The sequence below is a fragment of the Primulina eburnea genome, chromosome 2 (assembly GCF_022965805.1).
Source record: "Primulina eburnea isolate SZY01 chromosome 2, ASM2296580v1, whole genome shotgun sequence".
Taxonomy (NCBI): domain Eukaryota; kingdom Viridiplantae; phylum Streptophyta; class Magnoliopsida; order Lamiales; family Gesneriaceae; genus Primulina; species Primulina eburnea.
Window position 1 is genome coordinate 37,197,250 of NC_133102.1, and position 17,476 is coordinate 37,214,725.

The 17,476-nt window shown below is 35.1% G+C and overlaps 1 protein-coding gene across 1 annotated transcript; it reads left to right on the forward strand.

The window, feature by feature from the left end:
• Positions 1-7,207: 7,207 nt before the first annotated feature.
• Positions 7,208-8,739, forward strand: LOC140824270 (mitogen-activated protein kinase kinase kinase 18-like). Its single transcript, XM_073185868.1, has one exon. It carries the CDS (start codon positions 7,459-7,461, stop codon positions 8,737-8,739), a length of 1,281 nt encoding a protein of 426 aa, XP_073041969.1. The 5' UTR covers positions 7,208-7,458.
• The last annotated feature ends 8,737 nt before the right edge of the window (positions 8,740-17,476 follow it).

Sequence of the window (17,476 nt, forward strand, 5' to 3'; positions counted from 1 at the left end):
GATATGTTTGCGTCCTACTTAAGTGGAAACTTTGGCAAAGTTAGAATGGCCAATCAAGGTTTGACTGAGATCGTTGGTATGGGGAGCATTGTCTTGGAGACAGATACAGGGTGTCATCTCGTTCTCAGAGATGTTCGACATGTTCCAGATATTCGATTTAACATCATCTCTACAGGCAAGCTTGATGATGATGGTTGTTCCAGTCACTTTGGTGGAGGAAAATGGAAACTCACCAAAGGATCTCTTATTATTGCTAGAGGTATGAAGCAAAATTCTCTTTACCTCATGCAAGCAAAAATATCAAATGGAGAGGTTCATGCATCTACAAAAACCTCATCCATTGAGTTGTGGCACAAGAGACTTGGACATATTAGCCAGAAGGGAATGAAAACTTTGGCTAAGAGAAAACTCCTTCCTGAAGTATCTGGTATGCATTTGGAAACTTGTGTTGATTGTTTGGCCGGAAAACAACACAGAGTTGCATTTCAAAGTTTTTCTTCATCAAGAAAAACTCAACGCTTGGAGTTAGTACACACAGATTTGTGTTACATGAAAGAAAGAACTCTCGGTGGTGCGCTATATTTTGTGACCTTTATTGATGATTTCTCACGAAAGGTCTGGTGCTTTGCGCTGAAATCTAAAGATCATGTCCTTGAGGTCTTTAAGCATTTTCACGCAAAAGTTGAAAGAGAAACAGGAAAGAAACTGAAGTGTATTCGTTCTGACAATGGTGGTGAATACAGGGGTCCGTTTGAGCAATACTGTATAACTCATGGTATCATGCTTGAGAAAAGTGTTCCAAAAACCCCTCAGCACAATGGTCTAGCTGAAAGAATGAACAGGACAATTTGTGAAAGGATAAAGTGCATGTTATCACACTCCAAACTGCCCAATTCCTTTTGGGGCGAAGCTATGAGAACTGCAATTGATTTGATCAACCTTTCTCCATCAGCTGCGTTAGATGGTGATGTTCCTAACAAAGTTTGGACAGGGAAAGATGTCTCATACAAACAATTGAGAGTGTTTGGTTGCAAAGCTTTTGTTCATATACCAAAAGATGAAAGATCCAAGCTTGATGACAAATCCAAAAAGTGCATATTTTTGGGTTATGGCCATGAAGAGTTCGGATACAGATTATGGGATCCATTGAATCAAAAGATTGTTAGAAGCCGAGATGTTGTATTCCTCGAAGATGAAGTTGGTTCTGATGCGGAACACAACAAACAATCACAATCATCCAATTCAGAATTTCCAGTAAATTTAGATCCAGTTTATTTCCCCACAATTCAGGATCACGGGGGAGAAACACAAACTGAGCATGATGAGATAATTGAGCCAATAGATGCTCAAGACAACTCTTCAACTCCACCTTCAGAAACAGAGATCAGAAGGTCCACCAGACAAAGAGTACCTTCTACGAGATACAACCCACATGAGTATGTGATGATCACTGATGACGGAGAACCAGAGAGTTTCAAAGAAGCTGTATCAAGTACACAAAAAGATAAGTGGATCGAAGCAATGAAAGAAGAGATGCAATCGCTTCATGAAAATCACACCTACAACTTAGTAAAGCTACCAAAAGGTAAGAAATCACTCAAAAATAAATGGGTTTACAGGTTGAAGACTGAAGAAAATAAATCACGGCTAAGGTACAAAGCGAGGTTAGTTGTGAAAGGTTTCAGCCAGAAGAAAGGTGTTGATTTTGATGAAATTTTCTCACCAGTGGTGAAGATGTCCTCTATCAGAGTTGTTCTGGGACTTGCAGCTAGTATGGATCTGGAAATAGAACAACTCGATGTTAAGACTGCATTTCTTCATGGTGATCTAGATGAAGAAATATATATGGACCAACCTGAAGGATTCATAGTTAAAGGCAAAGAGGATATGGTGTGTCGACTAAACAAAAGTTTGTATGGGTTGAAACAAGCTCCAAGACAGTGGTACAAGAAGTTTGATACATTCATGATGAATCATGGGTACAGCAGAACCAATTCTGATCATTGTGTATTTGTTAAGAGATATGATCAGAATGATATCATCATATTATTGTTATATGTTGATGATATGTTGATCATTGGTCATGATCCAAGCAAGATAGAAAAGCTTAAGGGGGAGCTTAACAAGTCTTTTGCAATGAAAGACTTAGGATCAGCAAAACAGATTCTTGGAATGAAGATCTCTATGGATATGGCCAATAAAAAACTATGGTTATCTCAAGAACAATACATTGAGAAAGTTCTTGAAAGATTCAAAATGGATAAAGCAAAGGCTGTTGGTACTCCACTTGCAGGTCATTTCAAATTAAGTTCCATTCAATGTCCCACAAGTGAAGAAGAAAAGAAAGAAATGGAGAGGGTTCCTTATGCTTCAGCAGTCGGCAGTTTGATGTATGCAATGGTATGTACGAGACCTGACATTGCTCACGCAGTTGGCATGGTAAGTCGATTTCTCTCTAATCCTGGCAAAGATCACTGGTCAGCAGTGAAATGGATATTCCGATATCTGAGAGGTACTTCTAAGTTTTGTTTGAGATTCGGAACTAGTCAAACTGTGTTAGAAGGTTATACTGATGCAGATATGGCTGGTGATGTTGATTCTAGAAAGTCCACATCCGGATACTTGATGACATTTGCAGGGGGAGCAGTATCATGGCAATCAAAACTTCAAAAGTGCGTGGCATTGTCTACAACAGAAGCCGAGTATATAGCCACAACTGAAGCATGTAAAGAACTACTATGGTCGAAGAAGTTTCTACAAGAGTTAGGTTTGAGACAAGACAAATTTACGCTCTACTGTGATAGTCAGAGTGCAATTCATCTGAGTAAGAACTCTAGTTTACACTCAAGGTCAAAGCATATCGATGTAAGGTATCATTGGATCCGGGATGCGTTGAACGAGAAATTGTTACATCTTGAGAAGATACATACCGATGATAATGGTTCCGATATGTTTACGAAGTCATTGTCCAAAGAAAAGCTGGAAAACTGTAGAAATATTGCAGGTCTGTTTGAATCTACAAAATGAAGCTTGAGGGGGAGAATTGTTGACATTTCAAGCACATTTTTTATTCAAACAATTTTTTTAAAGTTTGGTTCAAAGTTGGCTACCAAACTTTGAACACACATCCTCCATTCACACTTCACCAACCCCAAATTTTTTCCTATAAATACCATGCATTTGCATCCATTCAATCCATCCCAAAAACATCCCAAAAGCACAAGCATTTGAGTGTTGTATAGCCTAGTCATTTAGATAAATTTTAGTATGCTCTGTGGTTGCGGCAATGTCCGATCTTCCACATCAGAAAGAATTTTCTATGTGATTAGAGTTGTGTTAGTTCCACTTTGAAAGTGAGATTGCGTGTGTTTCTTCCAAGAATAATTATTCTTGAAGTTCTTGGTGTCCCCTAAGTTGTTCTAGGGAGAGTTGTTGTTATCTCCTATTGTTGTAGGAACGATTTGTACCCATTATTGATATAGTGGAGATTTCTTTTGTTGGACTTCGGTCTCGTGGTTTTTCCCTAATTTGGGTTTTCCACGTAAAAATCCTTGTGTCGTTTTCTTCATAATTATTATCATTGTTGATATCGTGGAAATACTTTGATCTGATATTATCGCTAAAGGGAAAAGATTCAACACTTCCGCTGTACGAAAAGTTATTTAATTTGGCTATCTTTCCAACAGTAATAGTGTCTGGCATCTTCGATTCACACTTTAGAGCCTCAACCATTCCTAGATTTCCCATATGAGCAATAATCTTTTCTCTCCACAGGTTGAAATTGTTTCTACCATAAGACTTCTCTATCTCAAATCTTGATGTCATCCTTGCTTTAAGATTGTCCCTGCTTTTCAAAAAATGAAGCACAAAAGTTATTTGGGATAGATGATCAAACGTCTTTTAGGCGAGCCACCAAGAGTATTTTGAAAGAACCTGGCTCTGGTACCAGTTGTGAGGAAAGACATGAGAATCTCAAGAATCTCGTATTTTCAAATAACCTGGCTCTGGTACCAGTTGTGAGGAAAGACATGAGAATAAGAAAGTAAATAAAAAATACCAACACTTAGTTGATTCGGATTGAGAACAATCCTAAATCCAAAGTTTTGAGAACACCCCAATTGAATCTATTATAATAACGATTTACACCAAGTTTCATATTTTCATATGGACATTATAAGATCAAAGTACAAATCTATAATCATCAATGACAATAATTTATATTATGTTATTAAGTTTGAGACATTTAAAATAATTAACTTTTGGTATCATGACCGTAGCACTAATATGACGACACATAAAAAAAACTTGCTCATTGTTTTGATTTGAGTGACTTTTGATGCCTAAAATTTACATGCACTTGATTAGGTATTTCTCGTAAGCTTAGGGTTTTTTTTTTACTTGTGTTTTAATTTCTGAGCGTGATTTATTGTTACATAATTATAATATTTAAATGTAAGTAGAGAAAATATATAATTTTATTATATATTTATAAATAGGAATTATAATTTATTTGAGCATATGATTTATCAACTGATAATCCTATAATTTTTATATAAAGATTAAGACAATTATTTAATATAATATAAATTTTAAATAAATTAAAAATATTTTTGCACTTTTATCAATTAAATAACTTTGAAATGTGCATTCAGTTGAATTTACTATAAATGATTAGATTTAAAAACCAATTTTATTAAAAGGAAAAATTGGTTTTTTTAAAAATACGATGCATCAATTAAGTCATTTATAATATTTTATATACTAATTTTTCAATTATCCAACTCTCAAAATATAATGCAAAAACTTGTGTGAGACGGTCTCACGAATCGTATGAGATAGATTTCTTATTTGGGTCATCCATGGAAAATTATTACTTTTTACGCTAAGAATATTATTTTTTATTGTAAATATTGATAGGTTGATCTGTCTCACAAATAAATATTCGTGAGATCATTTAAAAGAGATCTACTCAAAATATAATTACATTGCTATGGATAGTTATCAAATAGTATTTAGATCTCTTACATATAACCAAACATATTGAAGTTGACACGTGCCGACTCAAGCCAAATTTCGGTCACCCACCACGATTGATAATTGGAATCGAATTTTGAAACAACTTTCGGTGTGCCCTTGTTTGCAAATCGGGGGTATCGGTGTTATTTTTCAAACGACAATTTTTATTTTTGTTTTTGATTGGAAAAATGGTGTAAAAGAGCACGAAATTTCATCATGTTACGTGTCGAAATTTATGAAACTATAAATAAAAAAACATTAATAAATTAATTAGGTCCAAAATAAAAATATCAGTTGTCTCAAATCGGTTAGATAAAATATATTAGAATTGCATACATCGTCTTGGACTAGCTTTTTGTGGTTAAGTTAGATCCATGTTCCAATTTTAACATGGTATCAGAGTTCATGTTCTACCGTTATGTGTTGGACCGTCTAAAGTTAGGCAACTCGTTCTGCTCATAGTTTTGTCATTTGTAAGTTTCACGTTCCAAATGTTCATTCCTGAACGCGAGAGAGTGTGTTAGTTGTCTCACATTGATTAGATAAAATATCCAAAAATTGCATATATGATCTTTAACAATCTTTTCTTTTAAAATTAATTTTGAACTTGAATTAATTTCAAATTTCAATCTTAAAAAAAAAAAATCAAAACCAAAAAATTTTCTAGTTTAAATTAATTAGATATACTAAGGTGGATGCGGGCGGTGCACGTCACCGTATGTGAGAAGATCCCAAATAACAGCATCCATTTGTTGGCATATATGGAAATCCCATTTGCCACTTTTAAGCCATTCATTTCGAACCTACCAATAATATGCCACGTCCTAATTATTTAAATTTTCAGAATTAACACACACGTATATACATACACACACACACACATATATATATTTATATATATATATATATATATATATATATATATATATATATATATATGCACACGCACATAAATTTTTATAAAACTATTTTCCATATCTATTTTGTAAGTCACGTTTTTGTTATACTCGACCCATAAAAATATTATTTTTTTATGAATCTCGACCAACTCATCATATGAGATCTAGTAACATACATATATAGTATAGATATATAATATTACACAGTATATAGTTTGATATATTATACATTCACCGTACATATCTATACTAATAAAGTGAAAAACATTTATTAAATATATAATTCAAAAATAGATTTAAAAAAAATAAATTCAATGAGTTGACATTATATTAAAACTTATTACAAAATCTATTTAAAATTTTGATGTATTGAAATATAATCCCAACTGAATAAGTTGCTGGCTGCTGGAACTACTCTCCATGTGGCATGTGGAGGAGTGACACAGCAGGCTCCTGGTTACTTAAATGTGTGCTGTTTGTTTTTTAGACAAAAATATTTGTCCCCACGACGACATTTGGAGTCCGAAATGATCGAAAACGACTCCCATCCAATAAAAATAATTGAAAGATCAAAAACCTTTTGGATAAAGTTATTTTAAATCTTTAAAAATCATTACACCACCACATTTTAGTGCATAATAACTTTCATTTACAGAATCATCTTGGAAATTTAGGCAAAGACTAAGTATACACGTTACTTGTATCAATACTTCATGTGAAAAAACAATCTTATACAAAATTTATTAATATTTTAGATTCTTTGTTTTAAAAAAATCAAGGAATAAAAAACCCTACCGAAATTGGTAATTATGACGGGATTTTTTATAACATAGAAGTGAGTGTTCGATTTTTTTAAAATAAATTATTTGTTAGTGTATTAATATTTTTTTAAGAAGTTTTTATGTCTTTTACAAATAGTCATAAATGAAAACTTTTGTGAGACGGTCTCACTGATCGTATTTTGTGAGACGAATCTCTTATTTGGGTCATTCATGAAAAAATTATTACTTTTTATTGTAAATATCGGTATGATTGACCCGTCTCATAGATAAAGATTTATGATACCGTCTAACAAGAGACCTACTCTTAGTCATACAGGACAAACACTTTTCTCATGAAAGAAATATGAAATATAATCTAAATATTTATCTTTCCACTTAACCAACGAAATATATATATATATATATATATATATATATATATATATATGTGTGTGTGTGTGTGTGTGTGTGTTGAAGAAGTAAATTATATGGAAAGGAAAGAGAAACATGCACTACAAATTCGAGTTCCACGTCACCATCATCCAAAACATTACATGTCAACTTCCCCAAACTTGGTCAGAAAAGACCAACACAAACCTTAACGTTCCCTAATTCCACTCTTCAAATCTAATCCCAAACACCACCGATTAAGGATAAGGATCAAACCATCCACTCTTCCCCTATATATAAGCATCCTCACTTCTCTCTACTTGTTCAAACTTAATTGTATCTCTCAATCCACCACAAAAACCAATACCCAGTAATTCTTACTTAGCTTGTTCATGGTGAAGTTGATCAATGGAAGTTGGGTTCGAGGCAGCTGCATAGGCAGAGGCGCAAATGGGACTGTCAATCTTGCTCTGAACCTATCCAACGGGGACGTTTTTGCGGTGAAGTCCGTTGAGCTTGGCTCCTCCACGGCTTCCCAGCTCCAGGCCTTGGAGAATGAAATCCAGATTCTTAAATCGCTCTCGTCTCCTCACGTCGTCAGGTTCTTGGGAGACGACGAGACAGCGTCGTTCAGGAACCTGCACATGGAGTACATGCCGCGAGGAACCGCTGCTGATTCGGCCTGTTCCGATGAGGGTGCTGTTCGGAGCTACACGTGGTGCCTGGTTTCCGCCCTCAGCTACCTCCACTCCAGGGGCATCGTGCATTGCGATGTGAAGGGGAAAAACGTGCTCTTGGGTCCCTCACCCGGCTCCGCTAAGCTCGCGGATTTCGGGTCGGCGGCGATACTCTCGGGGGATAGGATCTCTCCACGCGGCAGCCCACTGTGGATGGCGCCGGAGGTCTTACGTGGAGAATACCAGGGCCCGGAATCCGACGTTTGGTCCTTGGGATGCACTGTCATTGAGATGGTGACGGGGAAGCCTGCTTGGGACTCGGTGAGTCGAATCGGACACTCTGCTGAGTTTCCCGCGTTTCCTTCGAAGCTCTCGAAGCTGGGCTGCGATTTTTTACGCAAATGTCTGCAAAGAGATGCCAAGAAACGGTGGACCTGCGATCAGCTGCTGCAGCATCCATTCATCTGCCAGTGTTCCCATCCGGAAGATCCGATCGCTGGCTCGTCGCCACGCTCTGTTCTGGACTTGTTTGATTTGAATATCGAAGATGAAGTGACGGACGGATCAGTGGAAGAAGATGACGAATATTTGAATTTGAAGGCCAAGAGGAGAATAAGGGGACTAATTACAGGGTCCAGGGCGAATTGGGAATCGGATGGCTGGATAGACGTGCGGGGCACGAGCTCCCAATACTCCGATTCGATGGAAATTCAAAATCTGGAGAGTTCAGACGACCAGCTTCGATACAACGTCGTGACACCCGAAAGCCTTGTCAATAATTCTATTTTTATCGCGTCACTAAGTTTACGTAAGAAAAATGTATACGAGTATTGTAGTTTCTCGGCATTTGTTGCTTTAGTATACCCTTCTTTCTATATTACGTATCTTGTTAAGATCGAGTCCCATTTGAGTCATAATCTTATTTACGACAATCATTCACAAAACATTAAAGAATCGAAAAAAGATCAAATTCTACCAAAATGGGTGAAGTTTTAAAAACATCATTTTATAAATCTAAAAGGTGATGAAAATAGAGAATTTTGTTTATTATGTTTGCAAGTGAAAAGAATCAAAGAACATGAATGGAATATGAAGTGTCGTGTTGGTAATTGCGGGCATCCATTGCGTTGCCACGAATGAGCGCATAATGGTGAATATACTTTTGTTTTCTTCGGTGGGATATGAAACGAATAGGTGATAAGATTTGAGTAAGTTGGGATGAAATTTGTACGATTATCTTAATCAGTAAGGAAGAAGTTACCCGACGGACTATTTGGTACATATGAAATTTGTACGCATATCTTAATCAATAAGGAAGAAGTTTCCCGACGGACTGTTTTATTATCATTCGATTTCTTATATTTCAATGAGGTCGAAGTTGATGTCAAAGGTGGCACTTACAAATTTCATTGGTGGGATGTGATATTTGATTGATTATTTTATACAGAGAAATGATATGGTATAAGTCATGTGATGATAATAATTAATTACTCATTTGCTGTGATGGATTCGTTGTTTTAATTATTTTGTTAAAATGACAATTACATCCTCTCATCTATCTTTTTTTTTTTTTTTTTTTAACGTTTATCATCTTAAGTGTCATGTACTTTATTGACTTTTATATAAGAATAATATTTATTTTAATAATATTTTATGATTTTATCGAATTATAACTGTATACACATTAAGATTTATAGATAAAAAAAAAATTGAATAAACAAGAGACACCATGATATTTGTCTTTCAACGAAAGATCATGAAACATAGTAGGAAGTGTATTGTATATTCTAAATTGGTTCTGCAACGATCCGAAAATTTTAAGGTCCACGTGAACCACATGCATGCAAGTTATTAAATTCCTTGTGTATTTTAATTAAATGGCTTTAATTGTATGAATTAAATATAATGTGCATGTTTACACATTTAAAATATACTCTTATGCATGAATACATAAAACTATATTTTTAAAGGTTATTCGAGATGCAATCAAAGAACGGAGATCCATGGATGAAAAATGGAAAATGTTTTTATTAAAGAATTTTTTTTAATTATTTAAAATAAGGTTGATGCTTTATGTTATTTATGAAAATAAGGAGTTTTGAGGTGATTTTATACGACGAGACGTAATTCAACAAAAATATGAACTTTCTGAGAACTCTGCTAATATTTTCAAAATTTTTTCTAAATAAAATATTTTAAATATTTACTAAAAGGCTTAATGGGCATAATATACCTTGATAAATGGGCTTAGGCTTGCACTTGAGTTTTAATTAAATAAAAAGCCATCAAACCTAACAATTATACACACAATTCACGCACACCACACACACAAACACAAGGACTCATCTTGGCAGCCACCAACAGCACACCACACATATTTTTGAAGGAAAAAAGCATGGAAATTGAAGGAAAAATCAGCAACCTTTCATCCCTCGTCTCCCCGCCGACGTTCTTCGTATCGCAAGCCGCTTTTCGTGCATAATATACGCAAAAGCACACCTTAACTTTCTTTCAAACATCTTTCACATCATATTATGTATATTTGAGTAACTTTGCATGAAAAATATCTTGCACAAGTTTTATTTTCGTTTATATGGGCATAGATGCATATAACTCATGTTTTGATGATATAAAACTCTTCCTAATGATGCACAAAGGGGCTGCCATGGTAGGAGAACTTGAAGGGATGTTTTTCAATATGTTTTAGGTGCCATAGATGAAGGTTTAAGGGCTGGACAGTAGGGTGATGCATGTAGAACGAAATAGTCTGTCGTTATGGTTGTATACCATTAGTCATTTGACTCGAGGCAACGTGTAGGCTTTACGTATTAATATGTACTTTGATTTGTTTACCAACTTCATTGACAGTCATCAGGTGGAGAGGTTGGATGTAGTTTCGAAATACATAGAATTCAATGCATTGTAGTTAGGGGTGGGCGTTTGTGGTCGGGTATTGGGTACTCGACCCGACCCATTGGCTATTACCCGATCCGGTCGGTTATTTACTTCAAATTCATGTTCGTCTTTCTACCCGAACCTGATATACAACTCTCAGGTTTGTTACTACCCGAAACAAAAAAATGGGTACCCGAAATATACTATATATATATATATAATGTTTTATATTTAAAATTGAGGAATAAAAAAACTAAATCCCTAATTCTAAATTTCTAATATTCTACTCTCTTCACTCTTCGGCTCTTCATTCTTCCCTCTTCCCTTCAAGTTTTTCTGTGCCTCAGCCCGTCAGCAGCCTCTTCTCAAAAAGTGAGTACACATTTGATTAAATCGTACATACACTTAAATTGTATAATGCAAAGATCTCTCCTAATTTGTATATTTGAATCCGTATTAATGAGATTTGTTCAAGGTGGAATGATTTCTGGTACGTGAGAATCATTTTAAACATGATGGATTGCTATATGATTGTGAAATATTATTATTTGTTGGGGTTTTTTTCTCTCTTTGGGCTTGATAGATTTTTGGGTCGTGTTATTAATAGTAGATAAACCAGTTTTTTGTTGTTGTGTCCCCTAGATTAAAATCCTGGATTCGTCCTGTAATGACCCGAATATTTGTTTTGAATGAAGTATTAATTAAGATATAATTAATGAGTTGTTAATTAAGTATTATTAAGGAATTGATAATTCGGGATTAAGCTGTTGGTATCCACCGAATTTAAAATGGATAACCCGACCTACTTCAGATTTCATTATCTCGAGAAATCCAAATAGACCAATGAGATTCTGACACGTGGCAGATAAGATTGGTTCAGATTTTCTGAAATAGTCTGGATGCAGCCTATAAATGAAAGTCGAATTCTTTTCTTTCCTTCACCGCATTCTTCAGAGAGAGTTCTAGTTATACCATAGTTTCTAGTCAGTTTCTAGGGCACTTTGGTGTCGGGAAGTTTCGGAGCTAGTATCGACTCGAGGAGGGGTCGGTGAACTGGGATCGAGACATCATCAGCGGGTTGACGACGGACGCATGTATAATCCTAAATCCTTAGATAGTAATTTAATGATCATTAGGGAGATCTTTGTAGCATGTTTGATCTGGTTTGTTAGTGATTTCATTATTTTGGTATTGTCTAGGTTCAGAGCTTTCTTTCAGATTGTTTTAGTAAGGTATGTGATGTACTGACTGAGATATCCAGTATACATACTTATATGCTGCATATTTATCTGTTGCATGATACATGTTTTACTGCTTTGGCATATTATGCATGACATATCATGTTGAGCCTGATATCTTTTGAGATATACCTCGTTTGTTGGGGCCGCTCATCCCTATTCTATATTGTGGACGATGGGGCATCGAGAGCTACAGTGTCCGACGGGACCCGCGGGCTCTGATGACCTGGACATTGCAGGTTCACGTCTTGATGATGAGTGTGGGAGCCAAAACATGCGTAGGGCAGATCAGAGACTACACACTCAGGCGCCTCTAGACTGAGCATGAGATTCTTGACTTGATCCTTGATATACGAGCATATTGCATTTTGCATGCATCATATCAGTTTGTATACTCGTACATTCTCGTATTGGGCGATTGTCGCTCACGTCCTTGTTTTCATCTTGGACACCCCATTCCACGGGGCAGGTCTTAGGTTGGACGGTTCGGATGACCAGGGCAGTGGCTAGAGCAGTTGGGTTTTCGGTGGTGATCCAGTGGAGGTTTTATGTGGTTTATCGTTTTTTCGTTCAGAATTATGTTTTTGTTATGGTTGTATTAATGTTTAAGACTGCTGTTATTGTTTTGTTTTCGTTTGGGTTGTAAGATGATTAAGTATTTGATTTCCGCTGCTTAATGGTTGTTATTAAGTTTAATGTTACATGTTTATTAGTCTGTTTAGTAGTGGCTTGGGTAAGGGCGCTATACGCCCCCCATTTTTTGTCAGTTGAAATCCGTGGCTTGCCTGGTATGATGAAGGTGCATTGATGTTAATAGAATTTTCTGTGACTTGATATACTCAAGAGACTAAAGCTTGTTTGGCTTGATTCCAATATGCCTTCAAGATTTTATTTTTCAGCAATTGGAGAGTAAATGGATTTATTCCCTCTCTAATGTGTGTGTATACAATTTACAACTTATTAAATTTCTTTGCCGAAAATGTGTTTCATTGGACTGTCAATGTGCAATAGTTCATTCATTGTACCTGATTATGATCCATGTTTCACTGGACTTGCTTTTGAATATGTGAATTACTTGTGAGTTAACAAATTAAATTCAATTGTCATTCTATTAAATAATCATAAACTTGCTTTTTATCAAATTTGAATGTATATTGGCTCATACAATTGATTAAGGCATCAATGATGTGATTATTCGGCTTACTTATTGAATATTTTGGATTTCAGAAATTTATTGTGTAAATGAAAAGTGTAATAGATCATCTAATGGAAGAAGCTAATAATGCTGATGAGAACAAGAACAATGATGATGATTGTGTGGAAAATTTAGATCATGATGGTGATAAAGATGAAGTGAAACCCGAGTCTAAAAAGAGAGCTAGGAAAGATATGACATCTAGATCACAATATTGAGAACACTTTGAAAAATTCTATTGTGAAAGTGACAAGGTGCAAAAAGTAGGTGCAAATATTGTTGTAGAGAGATTAAGGCAGATCCAAAAATACATGGGACTCGACCTTTACAAAATCACTTCGCTTCTTGTAAAAAAAACCTCATGAAGTTGCAACTAATCAAGCTCGGATTTCTTTTCAACCATCAAAAGATGATATGAAAGAAGCGCAAATTTGTACTTGGAAATTTGATCAGAACAAATTAAGAGAGGAACTAACGTATTGGTTGATTTTCGATGAACTTACTTTCAAAACAGTTGAGAACAAAGGGTTTAGACACTTCATGTCAATTGCATATCCAATGTTTAGCATTCCATCTCGAAGGACAACAACCAAGGATGTTTATAATTTGTACATGAATGAAAAAGTACAGTTGATGTTTTTATGAAACAACGTGGTCCAACAATTTCTATAACTACAGACACATGGACATCAATAAAAAAAATGAATTATATGTGTCTAACTGCTCATTTCATTGATGATGAACGGACTTTGCAAAAGAGAATTTTGAATTTTTGTCTAATTTCTGGGCATAAGAGTGGTGATGTGGGTAAAACAGTTGAAAAATTTTGCTTGATTGGAGAATTGATAAAATCTTTACCATCACGATTGATAATACCTCGTCAAATGATGGTGCAATAAGATATTTGCAAAAAATATTTGACAATTGGAAAACAAATATTTTAGGGGGAAAATATTTACATATGCGATGTATTGCACATATTGCCCACCTTATTGTGCAGGATGGTCTGAAAAGGAAAGACGAACATTTAACTATCTCTCGAATTAGAGGAGCGGTGAGGTATTTCCGAAACTCGCCAGCAAGGTATAAAATATTTTATGAATATGTTGTGATCGAAAAGATAGATACAAAGAAATTGTTAAGTCTTGATGTACCTACAAGATGGAACTCAACATATCTAATATTAGAGTCAACAATATCTTTGAAAAGAGCATTTGATTCATAAGTCGATATAGGACTTGCCTATATGAATGATCTATTGAAACCCACGTATGATGGGATTCCATCGGAATATGATTGGGAAAGGGCTAGTTTGTTGGTCAAGTTTCTTGGACACTTTTACAAGTTCAGTTTGACAATTTCTGGCTCTCTGTATGCCACTTCGAACACCATATTTCATGAAATAAGTGCTATTGACATGCTTCTAAATAAGTGGTTAGTACGCGATGATTTTGAATAAGTGAAATGTCAAGAAAAATGAAAGATAAGTTTGACAAGTATTGGGGTTCGATTGAAAAAATGAAATGATGTTATATTATGCAGTGATTCTTGATCTTCGTCACAAATTAGAGCTTGTTGAGTTTTCATTTAATACAATGTATGATGATATCACAAAGAGTGCGATGATGAAGGAAAAAGTGAAGAGTGAGATGCAAGAAATTTTTTTCGATTGTAAAGTGACACATGGAACTCCAGGAAGTCCGGTACGCTCTGCATTAAGTTCTACATCATTTTCAAAAAATTCTCAATCTAATAATTCTACGACTTCTCGAACATACTTGAAAGATGAGTTAGAAAATACAAACTTAGTGGGGAAAAAGAACATGTGAAGTCAGAATTGGAGAAATATCTAGGTGAGGATCCTGAGGATTATGATGAAAATTTTGACATCCTTTAGTGGTGGAAAGTCGATTCTCACAGATTTCCCATTCTTTCTGGATTGGCACATGATATCTTAGCTATTCCTCTCTCAACTGTTTCTTCAGAAGCAACATTTAGTATATGTGGTCGTGTTTTGGATGTGTTTAGAAGTTTATTGTCTCCTAGAATAGTTCAAGCTTCGGTATGTACCCAAGATTGGCTAAAGTTGAATTCTAAGCCTATATGCATGGAGGAAGATTCGGCTGAAATCGAAATACTTCAGAAAGACATATTTTTTTCTCTCTTTATTTTTCTATATTTATTCTTAGTGGTTATGTTTTATTCTCTAATTACTAATCTCTTTGCATATTATTATTATTATTTTTGGCATAAAATTAACAAACTCAGGGAAGGATTCAACCATAATTGATATATAATTATGAAAAACATCAACAATCGATTATTGTAAGTTTTTAAAGTTTAAATACATTATATTCGATGACTGTAAATTTTTAAAATTTAAATCCTTTATATTTATCTACTTTAATAATGATTGTCCCCTCCTATGAATGATTAGGTTATATTAGGTAGGTTAAAATAATACATCCTCACCTCCTAGGATTATTTATCTCACTCTTAATACCTCCTATTTTTCCAATTTTACCATTCTCTTATATTCAAACTCACCACCACTTTCCGTCACCGACCGCCGCCGCCGCCGCCACGACCGTCGCCGGCCGACCGCCGCCGCCGGCCGATTTTTCCGGCCTGTCGTTTCAGGCCGCCGCCCCCGTCAGCCGTTTCCGGCCGGCCGGCCGCCGCCGCCGCCACCGCCACTTTCGCCGTCACCGCGAAGGGAAAGGGCAATTTTGTCTTTTCATCAAAAAATTCAAAATTATGCTACACTTAAAAATTGTACCAAACATAATATTATTTTACACCATATATTACAATCCTAACACAATCATTTTCTTTATCATTTACATACTAATCATTAGTTTATCCTATCCTTCCAACCAAACGTAGCCTAATAGAATTATAATATTTCAGGTATTTTGATTTGATTGGACAGATGATGCTTTAGCTTGGAAGTTGGAAGATGATTTATCTATTTTTTTAATCTATTGTTGATGATTTGAAGAAGTTGATGTTTTACTTTCGAAGATGATTGGATTGGTTACTATGTAATGGATTTTTTTGTATATGGTGAATTCAATTGGTTTTGCCTTTGATTGGAATGTGTATTATTTAAATTGATAGTTTTTTATCAGCTTATTATTGTTTCAAAGTGATGAATTTTTCGTTGTACTGAATTATTGTTGTTTTGATTGACATATGTTTTATTTCGATTGATGATTTTCCTATAACTTTTTATTTTTGTTGTGCTATTTTGTGCGGAGTATGTATTTATATATATTGAGAGATAAAGAAGATAGAATTTTTTACATAAATTTCGGGTACCCGACGATACACAATATTTTCGGGTACCACCGATTAAAGTTCAGGTTCGGGAACTAAATGAGCTATCTGAAAATTTCAGGTACCTGACCCGAACTATCCAAATCCGTGAAACCCGACCCGACTCCTACCCTTAATTGTAGTCAAGAATTCTCCTCGCCTACTGTTGAAGACATGATATGTGATCTAATGAGTTAATAACACAAAGAATCTCTGGACCGAGTAAGACATGTGCATTTTTGAAAAATTGTTTTATTAGTTTCACATATCATGTTACTACTACTCAAAGATACATCGCATCGTTATCAAATTTATTTTCAACTCTAGATATACCAATGGTTGCAGATTTGATAGGGATATATGAGTTGAAGGGAACGTACTGTACGCTAATCATAACTTAAGGTTATCGTATGCATTATCTAAGATACCTAGGGAATCATGGGGCGATGCTACTAGAATCTCTTACCATGATCTGATGGGTGCAATCAGACTTGAGTTCCGGCGTTCTTAATCAAGGAGTTGATGAAAAGAATATACCTAATAATGGTGAGCCCGAATTAAAATAAATGTTGTTCTGAATGACATGAAGTTGTGAATTTATTACTAGATGTATCGCTGAATCATTGAAGATCACATAAGTATTGGATCTTGGATTCCCGTTAAGATAGTCGAATTCAAAGAGTTGAATTTTGCGAATGTAGTTTGATGGAGACCAAATAGATTGCTTATAAAGGAATTTATAAGTGGATTTCATATATTGGAACTTGTGGAAGTTATTTTAACCACTGATTAAGTTAGAAGAGTGGAACTGTCTATTTTATTGAATGCGTTCAAAAAATTGACAGCTACCAAAATAGATCAGTGGAAAATTTAGGCATTAGATTTTTTTTTATATGAACGAGATGTGTGCCATTGATACATAGGTGTTGCCTGATCATTGATCGAGCTTATGATCAATTCACAAAAATAAGGTGACTTATTCTCATCTTTCTTTGGTCTAGTACAATAAGAATTATTGTTGTTTGTGGAACACGCGACTCTTCCTCATTCCTTGTTCCCAATCCGAACTCATAAGCTTTCAGATCAA

What these genes read in the sequence shown, in the direction of transcription:
- LOC140824270 (XM_073185868.1), top strand. Translation starts at nt 7,459, where the DNA reads ATGGTGAAGTTGATCAATGGAAGTTGGGTTCGAGGCAGCTGCATAGGC.